Raw genomic sequence first — 17,126 nt, 5'->3', positions numbered from 1 at the left:
GACAGGAAGGGGCTGGAGAATGGCTGAGCATGACGGGCACCTGAACAGTGGTCACGAAGACGCGCTGTCCCCAGCTGCACAGCACACGCCCTGTGTGTCTGTGGCAGTGTGGGCAGTGTGCCAGTTTTGAAATCACCCTGTACGTCCAGTCGAATGACAACACAGGAACATTAAAGTGTGTATTTGAAACTGGTGGAGCTGCTCAATTACTCAAAGAATCTCTTCCACTGGCTCTTGCAGGAGCGTGACAAGCTTTTAAGATACCGGAAACAAAGGAAGAAAATGGCAAAGATCCCCAAGGTAAGCGAGCGAATGGCAGCGTGCGTGCACGTGCCACGTGTGTCCCGAGCGCCCCTGCGAGTGGACCTCTTCCTCTGCGGGAGAAGAGAATGATTTTATTCCTTCTAAAAATTGTAACTGAAAGAACAGAAACAGGACGCTAAGTAAATACTCTGTTTATCAATTTAAAAATCCAACCTTATTTCTTTCAAATTTCTGAGAGGTCTGACGTGTGATGAGCAGGGGGCAGCCCCGGGACATTGGCTTTCCTGCTGCCCTGTGCGGGGACCTGCCTGGATCCCGCGGTCCTGAGGGCCGCGCCCTGTGCCCACACAGCTGGGCCCCCGTCACATTGTCTGGCCACCTCTGCACTGCAGGCTGAGTCCTGTGTCCACAGGTCCCATGCAGACCATCTAGCAGACCTGGGGTAACTTCTGTGCAGCACAGTCCTTTTGGGTAAAACTGCAATTTCTATCAGAGGACATTTGGGAGACAATTCCAAAGGACCTAGCTTGCGTCCTGCTTTTGCAAAGCATGTGTGTTTTTGTTTGGCTTCTGAACCGTCAGCAGTGTCCCCATGCGGGCGATCAGATACTCGTTGGGCGCCACTCCCAGCTCATGGGGCTCTCAGAAGGGCCCCTAGGAGACGTGAGAGGGCATCAGATGTCTCAGGTATTCAGAGGTTATCTGAGGCTGGGACCCGACAGCTCCATTCTAGCAGAGTGGACCGGCTGCAGGAGTTCCGCCCTTTCCACCTGGGCCCTACCGCCGTGAGTGGCACTTCCGTGAGCCGGCCGAGCTCGGCGCCGAGGGCCAGAGGTTGGTGGCCACCGAGAACTCTGTGGCCAGTGGACCTTCCATGAGCTGGAACTGGAAGCAGCCCGGGGGAGGGGAGCCCGGGATGCCAGAGTTGGAGGTGAGCCTTGAGGCGTCCCCTCTGGTAGCCCTCATGCTAGTTGGGGAGTCACCTGCTTTGCTCTTGTTTCCATTTTTATTCCAATTTGCCAAGGATGATACTTTTGAAAACACAACAACTAGACAACTAGACAAGTGGCCACGTGTTGAATGCTGGACTGGTGTTCACTGTCGGTCCCATGTCATGTCATCTGCACGGTGGCAGTTCAGTGCCACTGCCCTGGGATCTGCAGAGCGGGTCCCCACCATGAAGGTGGACTGCGCCTCCACAGAACTCCAGTCCCACGTCCAGAAGGCCCCCTTGGCCTGAGGGCGGGAGGCTGGACCAGACCCAGGGCAGGGACACTGAGAGCTGGGGTGTGGCCAGGCAGCGCAGGAGAGGTGGGAATGACCCAGGGGCCCCCGGGGCTGGCCGATCGCCCATCTGGGTTTGGCCTGAGGTGGCCCTTCTGTCCGAAGCCGGTCATCGTGGAGACCTTCTTTGGGTACGATGAGGAGGCCTCCCTGGAGTCCGATGGCTCTTCCATCTCGTACCAAACGGACAGGACAGACCAGACCCCGTGCACCCCAGACGACGACCTGGAGGAGGTAACACAGAGGCTGCTGGACAGTCTGGCGGGCGGGGCCGGCGGGATCGGGTCTCGAGCTGCTCCCTGGGGAGGAGCCCGGTGGTCCTCACTGGCCGTGACCCTAACAGTCCGTGGGTTTGCACTCTGAGAAATACCCCCTCCCTCTGAGGGCATGCCCAGGGCTTCACCCCATCAGTATGGAGGTGCAGAGAGCCCCCCCATCCCAAAGGGCTGCACGGGGAGGTCTGAGCCCCCAGCACGGGGCAGCAGCATGACCAAGGGGACATGCGGGGCAGCACAGGCTTTGTCTCCAATAGAAACACGGCCAGGGTGTCCCCCTGCTGGTCCATTCCAGAAGGAGGCTACCTCAAACACGGGCCATTGGAGCCTGTGCTGACTGGCTCTGCCCCTGGAGCCGGGGAACAAGCAGTGGCTGCTGCACCACAGCCCTGCCCAGGCCCAGGGGGCTCTGAGGCCATGGTGCCTGCCCCCTCAGGCCTGGTGGATGCCCCAAGGCCATGGACCTGCTTACAGATCTCAGACACAGCCAGAGCTGCCACCAGCAAGCTTAGGGGAGCAGAACGGGCTGGGGGCACTGGGCCAGGTTAGGGTCCCAGGGTCCGGTAGCTCCTGGACACGGCCGCCCTCCCACGCAGACCTCTGGCTTGTCCTCTGAGCACAGACCCCTTCGGGGTCCAGTGGGAGGTGTCATTGCAGCCAGAAGGAGGCGTTGGGGGTCCCTGTGCAGGAAGGGGCCTGCAGTGGGAAGCAGTGGGGAGGAATGCGGCCAGCTCGTTTGGGCAAGCGGGACCTCAGGGGGCCTGCTCAGGGAGGAGGGGCTGGGTCAGGGTGGCCTGGCCAGCGGGTGGAAGCCCAGCAGGGCCCCCGGCTGCCGCCCCACAAGGCTCGCCCTGACCTCAACCGCCGGCTCGGCCATCTGTCCGCCCCAGGCCGAGGCTGGGCACTCACTGGTGTCTCGTGCGCCTCCAGGGTATGGCCAAGGAAGAGACAGAGCTCAGGTTCCGGCAGCTGACCATGGAGTACCAGGCTCTGCAGCGCGCGTACGCCTTGTTGCAGGAGCAGGTCGGAGGGACGCTGGACGCAGAGCGAGAAGTTAAGGTCTAACTGACTTCCACTCCACCACGTTCCCGCTCCCACCTCCCTGCTTGACCCCTGGCCAGCAGGGACTCAGTGGCTTCACCTTCCCGAGAGGCCCTTCTCGCCCGCACTTAATGTCCTCCGGTGACGCTCCCCAAGGCGATTAAGAACCAGGGGTCGGGAAGCTGGCGCTGTGGTCAGCTCATTGGGTGGGACCTGCCCCGAGCAGTGCCGGCACAGGTGTGCTGGTGGCCGTCCAGAGAGCAAGTTTATCCTGCTCCAGGCCCAGTGTGGAGGGCACGGGGCCCGAGGCTCCTTGAAGGTGACATCACCTTCCTTGCAAACCTGGCAGCGGAGCTTGTAGGGAGCTCTCCCTTAACCGAGGCAAGAAGGTGAGGGCGGGTCAGCGTTTGAGCTCAGGTGTTGAAACTTGCTGAGCTTACGCATTCATCCACCTCGCTCTGCGCTCAGAAGCTGTGCCCACCTCACCCCGTGTCTCGCTGGGCAGGCCCAGCCTGGAGCAGATGGATGTCCCCCCTGTACCCTGCTTCCCTGGGTGAAGTGGGGGGTGCACACGTCTCGAGTCCCATCTGGGGAGGTGGGAACTGCTGGCTGCTCAGAGAGGCCGTGGTAAGGGGCTCCCACACCACCATACCTAGGGCCGCTCGGACTCCCTGACTGCCTCCCGGACCTGCCCGGGCTCTGACAGGTGCCATGCAGGGCAACAGGCCGCAGTCCCGTGGAAGGAAGGGCTCTCCTAAGCCAGCAGCTCGGGGGGGTGTGGGTCGGCTCTGCTTCCCCGACCACCCTGCAGGGCACAAGGCCATCGTCCCATGAGTGTATGACTCAGTGTGACTGGCTGGGCAGAGCGTGGGCCTCTGGGGACCAGGGGACCAGGGGACAGCATCCACAGAACCCCCTCTGGAGCTGCCTCTGGAGCCACAGGGCTCAGTCCTCTCGCCCTCGACCGCCTGGTCACTTAGACGGGTTTCCTTCTTGACGGTTCAGCGAGGGCACCTGTCCTGGAAGCGGTGGTGGCAGACGCCTCCCCTACTGGCCCTTCCCGTGGAGCTTGGCTCATCTGCCAGCCAGCAACCTGCCTTCCTCTGGCCTGAAAAGGAGAGATGAAAATGGAAGGGACTTTTTTTTTCTAGTAGGGAGCTTTAAATGTTCCCTCTCCCACTGGTGTGCTTAGTTCTTGCCCTGACCTCGGAGAAGGGAGCGTGACAGTCCCTCTTCACACTCCTAGAGCCCAGTGGCCCAGGCAGCCGGGCGGGACTGGCCAAGCCCCTTCTTGGTGGCCAGAGAGGGGCAGCTGCTGTGACCATTTGGAAGCTGGAAGAACCTGCTCCCCTTTATCCTGTTGGGCACCAGAGCACCCACACAAGAACAAACAAGAAAACAGAGTATTTTGGACCAGAGAGTAAAAATGTCAAACTGCATTTTTTTAAAAGTGACATTCCCATGCGGGCAGACTGTATTAAAATTGGAAATGGCGTCCCTCACTGTACAAGTCAAGGAACCCTTAAAGTGAGGGTGGGCATGAGCGGGCACAGCCCTTCCTGCACGTGGTCCTGACTGTGGGCAGCTGCCACCCCACCCGGGCCTCAGCCTCCTTCTGAAACACGGGGTGCTGACTCACTGGACCCCTCCACCCCAACCCCTGCCCCGGATTCTCATGAAGGCGTCACTGTTATTCCCTCAGGCCCTCAGGGAGGGAGGAGGCAGGCAAGAGGGAGGAAGGTGGTGTGGGGAGGAAGACGGGTGGGGGGGTCACATGGGCAGATCCAGGGCCCACGGACCCCAGGAGGGCCTCAGGGCCCCAAACGCTCTCATTTGCCCTGGAAGCTGTTCTCAGGGGAGCAGGGGCACCCATCAGGGTAAAGCACCCATGGTTTAGACCTGAGAGGGAATTAACACACAGGACAGCGGTTGGGACCCCCCAGAAGCCCAGGTGGGGCTTGGGGCCGTCTTCTGAATAAGGGGCAGGTTGGGGGAAGGAGGGTAAGTGAAAGCACAGGCGGAAAAGGAGGGAACCAGGCCCAGCAGAGGGCGCTGGTGCCCCAAGGGAGGCGTCCTGGGGTCTGGGAGGCTGACCAGCCACACATGCTGTCTGGGTGTGGTCGTCACTGTCATCCAGGGACTGGAAAGGAGCCCTTTGCCAGCACCCAGCAGGCCCAGCCATCCTCATCAACTGTTAGATTTCCCCTAACAGCCCCTCAAAATGAACCACAGATCACCCTGGAATCCGAGTGGGGCTGACTTTGCCTACGGCTGCAAAGCTGTGAATGGCCGCTTCTCCAATAGCCGAACCAGCGGGCAGGCTGTCCTCTGGGTCCTGCGCGGGCCTGTCCTGGCTCCTAGGAAAAATTTGATGTCTGTCTCCTGCCGTCCTACAGACCCGTGAGCAGCTCCAAGCAGAAGTGCAGAGGGCGCAGACCAGGATAGAGGACCTGGAGAAGGCCCTGGCCGAGCAGGGGCGGGTGAGTGCTGCAGGCAGCAGGGGCCACGTGGGGTCCGGCTGAGGCAGGCCTGTTCCCTCCTGCTCACGCTCCAGGACCCTCCTGGAAATGGGTGAAGTCCTGGGTTGTCACCAGCTGCGTGGCACAAGCTGTCCCTAGGCGGTTACTTCAGAGGCTGTGTGAAGCCCGCTGGTCAGAGCCTCTGCTCTGCTGAGCCGTGACTTGGACACTGGCTTCCTGACTTTACCCGCCGTGTACTTATTTCTGCATTTCATTCCATTTTCAAGGATATGAAGTGGATTGAAGAGAAGCAAGCACTGTATCGGAGAAACCAAGAGCTGGTAGAAAAGGTGCGGCCAGCCCATCGTCTGGGAGTCTGGCTGGGTCCCAGGAGAGCGGGAATCCCCCACCCTCGTTCATGGAAGTGCGGGGTCCCTGCGGTGCCGGGCGGGGCAGACGGCCCCACCTGGCCCTCTGTGCTTCTCACTTCTGCGGCTGCCCACCTCTCAGGCAGCCCCGAAGGAGGTACCTGGGCCCAGGCAGAGCCCGGTGTCCCTAGCAGAGCCTCGATCCGTGCTTGGTCATGCGGATGGGTTCTGTGGTTGGTGATGGTTATAAAAACTCTGAAAGAGTTGCCTTTTCGAAACCACTGGAATCATCCCAACCAGAAGCCACCAGGCCAGGGAACTGCACTCCGCACAATGGTCCTCAGAGCCGATGGTCCCAGACAGAGCCCCTCGGGTGTACAGGAGACCGGGCCTTGGTGTCTGCCACTTCCGAACAAGTGTGAGCACATGTGTGACAAAATCACGGCTTCACCTGCTGCTGCCCAGTTATGAGCTCTCCTGGCCTGTGGATAACAAGAGCCCTCCAAAGTGCTGCCATCCATCACCCCCACCCCTAGGCTGGGCTTTGTGGGCTGGAAGACTTGATTAGATGTCAGATGGGTCAGAATCAGGGTGCGTGACGGGGCTGTTCTCAGTAGTGGCCTGAATAAGGGGCCACCGCACCTTCCCCAAGCTGGGACATCCCAGGCTAGATGTCCATCCGGGGGCATCTCCCTCTACAGCACCCAATCCCCCAAGTCCAGTCTGTCCTCGGGCTGCAGACTGGGGCTGTAGGTTTCTCAGATTAGACCTAGGCAGTCGGTGGCCATCCGAGTGGGTAGGCCTGGACCTTCTGGGCCAGGTCAGGTGGTGAGGCGGGAGGTGGCAGTGGCTACACATCCAGAGGCAGAACAGCCACCGGGACCTCACAGATCGCTCTGCCAGCACGATGCTATGGTGACAAGGGGCTGCTTGGGCCCCTTCCCCACCAGCAGCTGGCCTTGTCCACAGGCAGGTGACAGGCAGAGAAGATCGTGCCTGCCCTAGCAGGCCAGCCCTGCTGGAGGCAGCCCAGGGGGCCGTCAGCTCACGAGCCTGACGTGAGCCATCACAGCAGTGCTCCATGCAGGCCTGCAGCCTCCAGATCAAGCCACGGGCCAAAGGCCAGTCATGCCCCACCCGGGGCCATCCACCCCACATGGGGCCATGCTCTGGGTGCTGTCATGTCTTGAATGGCGAGTGACACCTACGTGCTTCCCGTGGACCCTCCACACACATCGTAATGAGCTGTTCCTGTGGCACTCACATGCACATGCAAGCGCTCCTGTGCGCACACAACTCACATACACACATGCACAACACTCTTGTGTCCACACAAACACGCATGAGCGCACTTAAACACTCTTGTGGACACTTAAACACTTAAACATGCACACTGAAATGCACACAAAGGCATTCACGTGCACACTTGAAAGCTTGTGTCCACTTAAACACGCGTGTGCACACAAATGTTTGTATATGAATGAATGCCCATGAGCACACAAACGTGCACCTGTACACATAACACCCACATGCACACATAAAGGCTTGTGTGCACACTTAAACACGCGTGCACACATACACACAAATGCTCCCGTGTACACGCAGACACTCACATGCACACTTAAACTCTCGCACGCCCACTTAAAACCTGTGACTTTTCTCTGGTATGATGGGCGTGGGGTCACAGCCCCCGCTGTTCAGGGTGACACACGGCAGTGTGGAAAGATCCACCACTAATGGCACCAGCTCCCTCGGAGGAGACACTCCTGGTCCATCAGACCGTCCTCTAAGCATCAGAGCAGGCTCTTCAGCCCCCAAGTTCAGCTGAGGGGGGCCAAGCCACCTGCCCATGGTGGACACTCTCCTGGTGTGTTTCTCTGTCCTCCGGGTGCCACTGGGGACACACACTGGGGGCTGTGTCATGATTACCCTTTGAAAGGTGTGGGCTTCACACATTAGGTTCCTTTGTCAAACTTGATGTGGAAACAGTCCCTTTATTAGTGAAGTCAGTTCTGGAGGGTCACCAGGCAGCCACAGGACATGGCCCCTCCTCCAGACACTGTCCCTGAGACTCTGGGCCACCCTGGGCTCCAAGGAGCACTGCCCAGGCCATTGGCGAGGCAGGGGCCACATGGGGACATCTTACCTCTTGCGCCCACTGCACCAGCCCATCAGATGAGGGGTAGGGCTCACCCAGGCTCACTGGGGGGACCCACACAGACCCATGTTGGAGTGAGCGCTCTGGCCAGGCACTCAGGCTGCTCCCTGTCCCCGCTGACCACCGGCAGCTGTCGGGAAAGCCAGGGAGTTGACCTCACGTGACCTCCAGTGTCTCGTCCATCTTCTAATTTATAGATTAAACATATGGAGATGGAAGAGGCTCGGTTAAAGCATGAGGTCCAGGATGGGAAAGACCAAAACGAGCTGCTGGAATTCCGGATCCTGGAGCTGGAGGTGCAGGGCGGGTGGGATGCTGGGCGTGAGGGGAGGTGTGAGCGGTCGCCCGCATACATGGCCTTCCTGACACTCACGAGCCTTTGCACACGACCCAAAAGGCCGGTTGGAAAGGGCACATCTCTTTGTATGAGGATTACCATACAGTGACCAGCTGCCCTTCTCCGGGGCTCTGCTGTCCTGGCCCTCGCATTCTGCTGTGCCCTCGGCCTCCTGCAGGGGTGGGGGCGGGGGCGAGGCCCCCTTGGAAAGGGTCCAGCAGGGCTTGGACAGCCTCATGGCTGCGCTCACCTTCCACCGGCCACTCTCCCCTAAGAGGGTGGATGGGACATGAGGTTCACTTTGAGGCTGGAAGGCAGTGAGTTGGGCTGGTACCTGCCTGCTGGCCGCCCGCACACAGCTCCAGGCTCCCCTTCAGCACACCTGGCACCAAGGAGGTCGTGACCCTTGCTGGAGGGTTGACCACCCTCTCATACAACAGAGGCCCAGCTTTGCTTGGTGTTCCTCTGCTCCCGAATTCCCACCTGGCTCATTTCCTGGAGTCCCAGCCCACCTGAGATGTGGGGCATGGGGTCCCCACTTGCCCACTGAGTAAGTGGGTGGAGTCCAGATGGAGCTGCCCCTCAGGGTCCTCCCACCCACCTCCCTGGGCGGCAGGAAGGTTGTGAGCCCCCACCCCCCATGGGTGCTCATCCCCGTGGTGGACGAGTGAGCTGTCCCAAGGGCCGTCTGGGCTGGGGGCTCCTGCTCCTGGCGGCGTTGGCACAGGGACCATCTTCTGGGGCCGCTGCTCCTGTGGTCAGGGCTTCGTTTTCACAAGCACCGTGCTGAGCATGTTCGGTGGCCTCTGTGGCTTCACCATGTCCCCTGGCCGCCCCCAGCACAGCCTCCACGGAGGGAGGAGATGGGAGGGAGCCGCCGCCTGGGCCCAGCCTTGCTTTCTGTCTAGGAGAGGGAGAGGAAGTCGCCCGCCATCAACTTCCACCACACCCCCTTCGTGGACGGCAAGAGCCCCCTCCAGGCGTACTGCGAGGCGGAAGGCGTGACGGTAACCCCTGCCCCACCGTGCCCTGACTGCCCAGGCCCACCCCTGCCCGCCTGGCACTCACCTGCTGCGTGTCCCTTGTCTCTTTGCCTCCAGGACATCCTGGTCACCGAGCTGATGAAGAAGCTGGACATCTTGGGGGACAACGCCGTAAGTGTATGTTGCTCTCCTGACTTGTGCATGCCTCCTCGTGCTGACCAGGGGCCCCTGTGAGTCCCACTGCAGACCTGCCACAGGCTGCCTGCCCCGGCCGCACCCTCCTCGTGGCCAGAGCTGCTTGAGACCGTCCCTGGATTTGGGAGAAATTCTGTTCTTTTCTCAAGTTGATCCTGCGCCTGTGTGGGTGGCGACCAGCACCCTGAATCACGGTGGGGTCGGGGCCCCTGCTCTGCGAGGGTGGGAAGCCCCTGCTGTGCACCCCCGATTCCTTGGCAGACACTCTGGCCACGTGTTCTCAGTGTCTGCAATCCCTCTCAGGCCTTCACTCCTCCACACCCTCAGTGGGGTGGGGCTGTGGCCCGTGGGGTGCCTTAGACACCCCAGACTCCTGGGGTTCTCATGTCCTTGGTTTTGGAGGAGGGAAAGAGCCCATAAATAATCCCCAAATCTCATTGAAGGCCGAGTTCCAATTGCTACAGCAAACTCCTCAAAGCGATTCTAATTACTGAGTGGAAAAAGTGACTGCTCGTCTCCATCCCCCTCCATCCTGTCCATCCATCCATCCATCCTCCGTCCTCCATCCTTTGTCCATTTACCTTCCATCCATCCTCCGTCCTCCCTCCAGCCATCATCCTGCACGTGTTGAGCCCACCCACCCAATGGGAGGCTTGAGTGCACTGGGTGGCAGCCCCACTGCACGGCCCAGAACTTCCCCCCAGCAAAGCGTGCTAACAAGCACATGGGCTGCAGCTGTCCTGAGGCACCTCGGGCTCCCCACCATGGTCACTGCTCTCAAGAAAGAGCGAAGCACTTCATCAAATTGTGCACTTCATGCAGTTGGAGGAGAAAGAAAGAAAATAAATACATGCAATCTCTCTCTCTCTCTCTCTCTCTCTCTCTCTCTCACACACACACACACACACACACACACGCACACGCACACCAGGCACTCATGCAGCCTGGCCAGTTTCCCTGGAGGCAGGAGGGATGGGGGACACCCGACCCCACCCCAGCACCACACCCGAGCTGGGGTGCAGCGTGCCCCATGGACAGAGCCTGCCTCTGTGCCTACAGCCGTCAGTCACTGCCCTTCCTACCCCTTCCTGTCTGTCCCACAAGTTGGGCCTAGCAGTGGGGACAGCCCAGCTCCCGCCCTGGCACTGATAAAGGTGGCAGGTGGGGTCTGAGAGTCACCGCCCTGGCGGGACCACCCAGTTGGGCTCCTTGGGATGAGACAGGAATAAGACATGCAGAAATAAGGCAGAAACATCAGGCTTGGGGACCATTGCACAGCTATGAATGTTTTACCTTCGCTCCACATTTGTAAGTGCAATGCAGGCCTGCATATGCAGAAAGCTCACTTTAACAAAGACGGGGGCAGGGACAGAGAATGGGGTGCCTATATCATGGCTGGCTGTTGATACGCTGCCCACCAGCACAATTCTGCCTTGGTGGGCTAACGTAGACCATCATGGTTACCAGCAGTGAGAGGATGAGGGAGGACAAAAGGGACAGTGTGCCCCAGAGTGAATAGGGTCAAGAGTAGAGGGCATCACAGACTCCTGGGGGGGCATCTTAGTAAGAGCGTCCTTAGCTGTGGCCCCAGCCCCACCACCCTGCACCTGTCCCATCAGCCCCCTAAGCACCCAGCATTCCGCCCCACCGTGTACCCGGCATTGAACCCCATCATGCCCCTGTCATGCAGCCCCACCCGCCACCCATCATTCGTCCCAGCTGCCCGGGGAGGCCCGGACGCTGACTCCATGTGTATTCTGCTTTCGGCCGCAGAACCTGACCAATGAGGAGCAAGTGGTCGTCATACAAGCCAGGACCGTTCTGACCTTAGCTGAAAAGGTAACAGTGACAGTGTGGGCGCTCCTGGGAGCGGGGCAGGCTCCCTGCAGGTGTCCTTCTTCTGCTCAGCTCAGAGAAAATGCTCTTCCTGGGCGGAGGGGTCACGGGGGGGGTCTGCTGATCCTATCCTCCTTGGGAGGTCTGCCACACACTCTGATCAAACAGCACCCACCATGCATGTTTCCAAATGACAGATTTAGCCAGACCTTGCCCCAATACCAGCCCTGCCTCAGTTTCCCCTCCAAAGGCCAGGAGGTGTGGTGGGTCTGTAAAGCCATCAGTGTTCTATTTGACCTGCCAGGACCCTCCTCTGGGAGCTGCCCAGCCCACCTGTGTTTCTCAGCCACCAGCTTCCCTGCTCCCAGGGTCACCAGCCTACTGCTGGTCCCACCCCACAGCCGGAAGCTGACTGGAACACACTAGGCTGCTGTCAGCACGCCATCCTTTAGGCCTACAATAGGAAGGGGTGTTCCAGCACGTAGGGGTTCAGGGGCCCGGACTGGGGGAGCACAGGACCCCGTCCTTCATCTCCTGGCAGAGCTCATAGATGCATATGCTCCTGCTGCCACAGGGGAGGGGGTGGGGGACAGACTCCCAGGAGACTAGGCAGGGTGTGTGCTGGGGCCTGGACCCCACCTCGCGCTGGGCACACAGAGCTTGCGGTGCCAGCCGAGCCTGTGACTCCCAGTGAGGGGAACTCTCCCCTCCCAGAGGAAGAGTGGGGAAGACAGCCGGCCACCTGCCTCCCTCTGCTCCCAGGCTGTCTCCAGGAAGCGCAGGAGGTGGGATGGTTCTGGTGCCTGTGTGGCGACTTGAGGGTCACCGTCACCTGCTCTTTCTGTTTGTGTCCAGTGGCTCCAGCAGATCGAAGAGACGGAGTCAGCCCTGCAGCGGAAGATGGTTGACCTGGAGAGCGAGAAGGTCGGTGGGTGTCTTGCCACGAGGCCGGCAGCACAGAGTCACCAGGTCGGACGCCCAAGGCCAAGACACGGCTCCTCTTGTGTTTCAGGAGCTGTTCAGTAAACAGAAGTGCTACCTGGACGAGGAGCTGGACTACCGGAAGCAGACCCTGGACCAGGCTCACAAGGTGAGAAAAATGTGGGGCACAACCCTGGGTGGGGGGCCTTGGGGTAGAAAGGGGAACGGTGTTCCTATGTCCAATGGTGTGTCTCGGGACTGTGTGGGCCAGGCCTCAGACCCCTGACTGGGAAGAGCCTTGGCGCCGTGTGACCGTGTGGGGACACATCTGTCCCTCTGGAGCCCTGTCGCTTGGCAAGTTCCGAGGGTGCCTTGCTGCCGTCATCAAACCCTTCACCCCATGAATGCAGGCACACCTTTGAAATGAGTTGGTAAGATAGAATTCATTGAACAATGATGCACTCACTAATCAACTGAACACAGTCGAATGTTTAAGTCACGTCATTATATGGAGGTTCCTGTTCTGTCCCCCGCCCCCATCTCCAAGACGTCATATCCGCCTGCCTGTGGGAAACAGCGTCTCCCCACTGAGGAACCTGCCCACACTTCCTTTCTGGCAATTAGTTATTCCTGTAAATTAATGTCACCTTGCAGGACAGTCCTGGGCTGTGTGTGCCTTTGTCTCCCCCTAGACCAGGGGTGTCCAAACTGCAGCCTGCGGGCCCATTGTTAATTGGCCCACAGCAAATTCCAAAAATATATTTAGTTTACTTAAATAAACCAGGTGAGGCAATACATACTTCACCTCGAGTGAGTGGCTCGGCTGTTTGTGTATTTTACTGCATATGGCCCTTGGTGAAAAATGTTGAAAAAAGTTTGGACACCCCTGCCCTAGACTGTCAATCCTTAAAGTCAGAGTGTGTCAGGTGCTAGTTCAGGAAACACTATCCAGAGGCCAGGTGAGGTGGCCTGAGGATTGGCTAAAAGCAGGTGTGGGGTCTGGAACTTGCCCTGCCACCAGCTGGGGGGCCTAAGGCCAGTGACTCGGCCCCTTACGGTGAATAGAAACTTTAGTTCCTGTCCCAGTTAGGAGACTAAAGGACCATGGAGGGAGGGTCACCGACATCCCCCGGCAGGTTCCTGGGAAGCCCTTTGATGGTAATACTAAGCCCCACACTCCACTGTGCTTATTCTAGAAGCTGGAGCTTCTGAGTACACTCAGCTCTTCTGCTCTAAGAAGGGGCAGTTGATGTGGACAGTGAGCTTGTTGTGACCGCTGGGGACAGTCTATTTTGTGGCTGTTAAGGACAATAGAAGTGGAGTCCAAAAGTGTGTTTTTTCTTCATTTCCTAAAATGTCTACTAAGCCCAAAGGAGTTTTCATAATAATTTTGCTTGAAGAAAAGGAAACACTCATTTCTGAAGATGTTACAGTTTTAATGGCAAGATAGGTTTCTGAAGTTTGAGAATCTGGTTTTTTCAAAGGTTGTATCAATAAAATTTGCAGAGAAGAAAGCCCTAAAATGCTCCGGATCAGATTGTAAAATCCTTAGGAATTGGTAGCAGGTGTGCATTTGGCCACTGAGTCGTAGCAGGAATCTCTTTGTATGGATTCAGCGCAGTTTGGGTCTCGGTCATGATCGGGTGTCTGGAAGGCAGCAGAGGGGTGAGCTGCACGCCCCGTTCAGCTCTTTCCTTGTCACCGTGTCCCCACCCTCGTCCCACTCAGTTCATAGCTCAGTCCTCCCCCCATGCATCAGCCCTGACCTGGGGCCCCAGGTGGGGCCTGGCTGCCACTTGTCCTGTTCTTCTCGTGAGGGGGTCTGGGGCGCTCCAGGCCTGGTCCCTGAGACCCATGGTGACTACAGTGGCCCCTCACAGTCGCCCCTCTGCCCGGTCTGTGGGGAAGCCGCCCACCAGCTGAGGCCTGGGCAGAGCTGGCCAGGGCTCCAGAGTGTTGCCTCCGCCATCGAGGTGAGCTGGTGAACCTGGGCGACCTCGGGGCCCAGTCCTGCCTCCTCAAGGGTGCTGTGACTCTTCAGGGCAGGGTGCCCCCCATGTCTGTGCCTCAGTCCTGGGGTGGCACTCGGTGGCCCTCAGGATGGGGTGGGACTTGAATGAATCTTTTTGGGGTCATGATTCACCCCACCACAGGCAGCACTGATCACACAGAAGCCCGGCCTCCTGGAGACAGGCTGGGCAGTCAAGGACTCACCCCGTCTGTCCTTACTTCACACAGACTGCCCACCTCCTTCCTGGGACTCACAAACCCAGATCTGATGAAGGTTGTGAGCAAAGGGAGAACCTTCGTCAGCTGTCCCTTTCTCAGGGGACGCCTGCCCACCCCACCTGCCCTTAGGGGCTGTCATCCCTCTCTGGTCTCACGTATCTGCCAGCCATGCTTCCCCAAAAGCTACAGTGATAGGAGAATTCTGTCACTGACGTTTTGTTGCACGTTAAAAATCGTGCAGGAGGGAACGCTCTGGGCATTACTCCTGGACTCTGTGTCCATTCTGTAGGACACCATTTGAGCTGGCCCAGGAGAAAACTGCCCCCTGTGGAGTGGCCAGGAGCTGCACCGCTGAAGGACAGGTGCCCCGGCCCCCGCTGGGCGAGGACTAACCTCTCCCCTCCCGCCAGCACATCCTGGAGTTGGAGGCCATGCTGTACGACGCCCTGCAGCAGGAGGCCGGAGCCAAAGTGGCCGAGATACTGTCGGAGGAGGAGCGTGAGAAGCTCAAGGTGGCCGTGGAGCAGTGGAAGCGCCAGGTCATGAGCGAGCTGCGAGAGCGGGACGCCCAGATCCTGAGGGAGCGCATGGAGCTGCTGCAGCTGGCGCAGCAGGTGTGGGGGGCGGGGCCTGGGGGCGGGGCCTGGGGGCGGGGCGGGGCAGGGCGGGCGGGCGGGCGGGCGGGCGGGCGGGGCAGGGCGGGCGGGCGGGCGGGCGGGCGGGGCAGGGCGGGCGGGCGGGCGGGCGGGGCAGAACCTGATGCCTAGAAACCATGCAGGGTCTGTGAGGCCAGGTATCCCAGGGCTGTGCCCTTCAATAGCCACACCCAATGACCAAACCCCATGAGCACGCCCCAACTGGCTACACCCCAATGACCACACCCTCACACGACCACACCCATGACCACATCCCAGTGACCACACCCTCTGTTACCCGTGCCCCTGATGGCCACGCCCCAGTGGCCAGACCCTCCCATGGCCACACCTCCAATTACTACACTTTCCCATGGCCACGCCTCTAATGACCACACTCCCAGTGACCACACCCTCCCATGGCGATGCCCATGGTGGGCCCCCCTGCAGGACTGCCTGCCCCTCCAGACCAGCCTCCTGGGCCACACTGTCCAGGCCTCTGGAACCCTGACTGCCAGGTTTCTCCCATGACTCCTCCCTCAGTGGTAAGGGTGTGGAGAAGGTGCATCTGGGGAGCGTAGCTCATGGGCTGGGAGCAGCCCCTGGTCTTCTCAGTCTGTTTCTAACGGAAGGTGAGGGACCCTGGCAGACTGGACAGCCAGGTGTGGGGGACTTGCCTCCACTCCCCTGTGCGTCCCGCGTAGCCTGGAAGGAACATGGATGTGTTCCTGTTCAGAACTCCCCAAATGCAAAAGGCTTAACTTGCAAAGTCGGAGAAACTAGTAAGCCAAGGTTTACTTTGAATGTCTGGGGGCAGCTGCCAGGGCAGGGACTGAGCCCCAGGGGCACCAGTGTGGGGACTGCAACTTGCGACCCCCACTCCCGTCACGGGCTGTGGTCAGCACCCGCTCCAGCGCAGACACAGATCTGCATCTAAGTGTATATTTGGCGTCATAGCCCAGAGTAAAGGCCCGGGCTTCAAAACAAGACATCACCCTGGCAAGGACTTTGTGACCCTTTGGCTGCTCTTCACTCTGCTGTAAGGGCGCTTGGGAAGGGCGCGACTCACTTCCTTCCCTTGGGCTTCTAGCTCATGGTTTAGGATCTGAAGTTGCAGGAGGTGGGAAGCAGGGGCAGGGAGGAGGCCGTCGAAAGGCGAAAGTCTGTGTCTGAGAGGGGTCCAGGTGAGCAGACACACTCCTCCTGGATGTCACTGGATGTCACAGAGAGGACAGACCAGGCTCTGGACCCTCCCAGCACAGATGAGCAGCCGTCTGGCTGGTGGTGTCCAGTGGCAGCTGCCCTGCCTGACTTGTGCCCCCAGTACATGGGTGAAATCTTTCTTTTTCCCCCCCTTTCTTCCGCCTCCTTCCCCCACTCTGGTTCAAGCCATTGTTTCTCAGTCTAGTTGTGTAGGGCGCAGCTCCCTGGCCCATGCTGGTATGAGCCTTGCGCTCCCCCAGTGAGGCAGTCGGTCGGCAGGCAGTCGTTGGTCAGCCATTCACAGCAGCTCATTGCAGCTCTTGCAGGCTGCCAGCTGCTGATGGCAGCACACCGCAGCCCAGCTCCAGGGAGAGCTGTTGTTCACAATCTTAGCTGTAGAGGGCGCACCTCACTGGCTCATGTGGGGATCGAACCCGTGACCTCGCCGCCGTTAGGGCCTCGATGCTCCAACCAAGTGAGCCACTGAGCCATCCTACATGAGTGAAATCTTGAAAGGCTTTTTCCCTGTTGGTTTCCCAAGTACTCTGATTATTGAAGATTTTCCTCCTTGTAACATTGCAGAGAATTAAAGAGTTAGAAGAAAGAATAGAAGCTCAGAAGAGACAAATAAAGGAACTGGAGGAAAAGGTAAAAGAAGTGTCAGTTTTGGGGCTTGCTTTGTCCCTGGGCGTCATACAGAGGGAAGACTCAGACGGGGTGGCATTTAGCACTGGTCCGAGGTTCGGGGCACACCTGCACAGAAAGGTTTCAGGGCCATAGCTCTCTGGACCAGGAGCCAGGAGCCTGGGGTCTAGGACCCCGCTGCCATGATCTAGCCATGTGACCTCCGGGGTCCACGTCTCTCACGACCTCAGGGTCCCAGCAGTAGCAGTGGGTGTGGGACCAGCTGCCCAGGCTCCTCGTACTGGTGATGGCCATGC

At 59.2% G+C, this 17,126-nt stretch overlaps 1 protein-coding gene across 28 annotated transcripts in view; it reads left to right on the top strand.

The window, feature by feature from the left end:
• Nucleotides 1-17,126, top strand: part of JAKMIP3 (Janus kinase and microtubule interacting protein 3) — a 75,274-nt gene that overhangs the window by 45,887 nt on the left and 12,261 nt on the right. For 15 of the 28 annotated variants that reach the window (XM_074338776.1, XM_074338775.1, XM_019728289.2 and 12 more), the window contains 13 exons: nucleotides 241-300; nucleotides 1,654-1,782; nucleotides 2,754-2,882; nucleotides 5,261-5,344; nucleotides 5,611-5,673; nucleotides 8,047-8,145; nucleotides 9,095-9,193; nucleotides 9,287-9,346; nucleotides 11,138-11,203; nucleotides 12,056-12,124; nucleotides 12,213-12,290; nucleotides 14,761-14,964; nucleotides 16,768-16,833. In XM_074338776.1, coding sequence (XP_074194877.1) covers nucleotides 241-300; nucleotides 1,654-1,782; nucleotides 2,754-2,882; nucleotides 5,261-5,344; nucleotides 5,611-5,673; nucleotides 8,047-8,145; nucleotides 9,095-9,193; nucleotides 9,287-9,346; nucleotides 11,138-11,203; nucleotides 12,056-12,124; nucleotides 12,213-12,290; nucleotides 14,761-14,964; nucleotides 16,768-16,833 — 1,206 coding nt within the window. The remainder of the gene's footprint in view (nucleotides 1-240; nucleotides 301-1,653; nucleotides 1,783-2,753; nucleotides 2,883-5,260; nucleotides 5,345-5,610; nucleotides 5,674-8,046; nucleotides 8,146-9,094; nucleotides 9,194-9,286; nucleotides 9,347-11,137; nucleotides 11,204-12,055; nucleotides 12,125-12,212; nucleotides 12,291-14,760; nucleotides 14,965-16,767; nucleotides 16,834-17,126) is intronic. The other 13 variants (XM_074338779.1, XM_074338778.1, XM_019728282.2 and 10 more) reach the window with 3 other exon arrangements.

The sequence above is a fragment of the Rhinolophus sinicus genome, linkage group LG07 (genome assembly GCF_036562045.2).
Source record: "Rhinolophus sinicus isolate RSC01 linkage group LG07, ASM3656204v1, whole genome shotgun sequence".
NCBI classification, from domain to species: domain Eukaryota; kingdom Metazoa; phylum Chordata; class Mammalia; order Chiroptera; family Rhinolophidae; genus Rhinolophus; species Rhinolophus sinicus.
The sequence above is the reverse complement of the archived record's forward strand: the minus strand, read 5'-3'. Positions and strand labels throughout refer to the sequence as shown.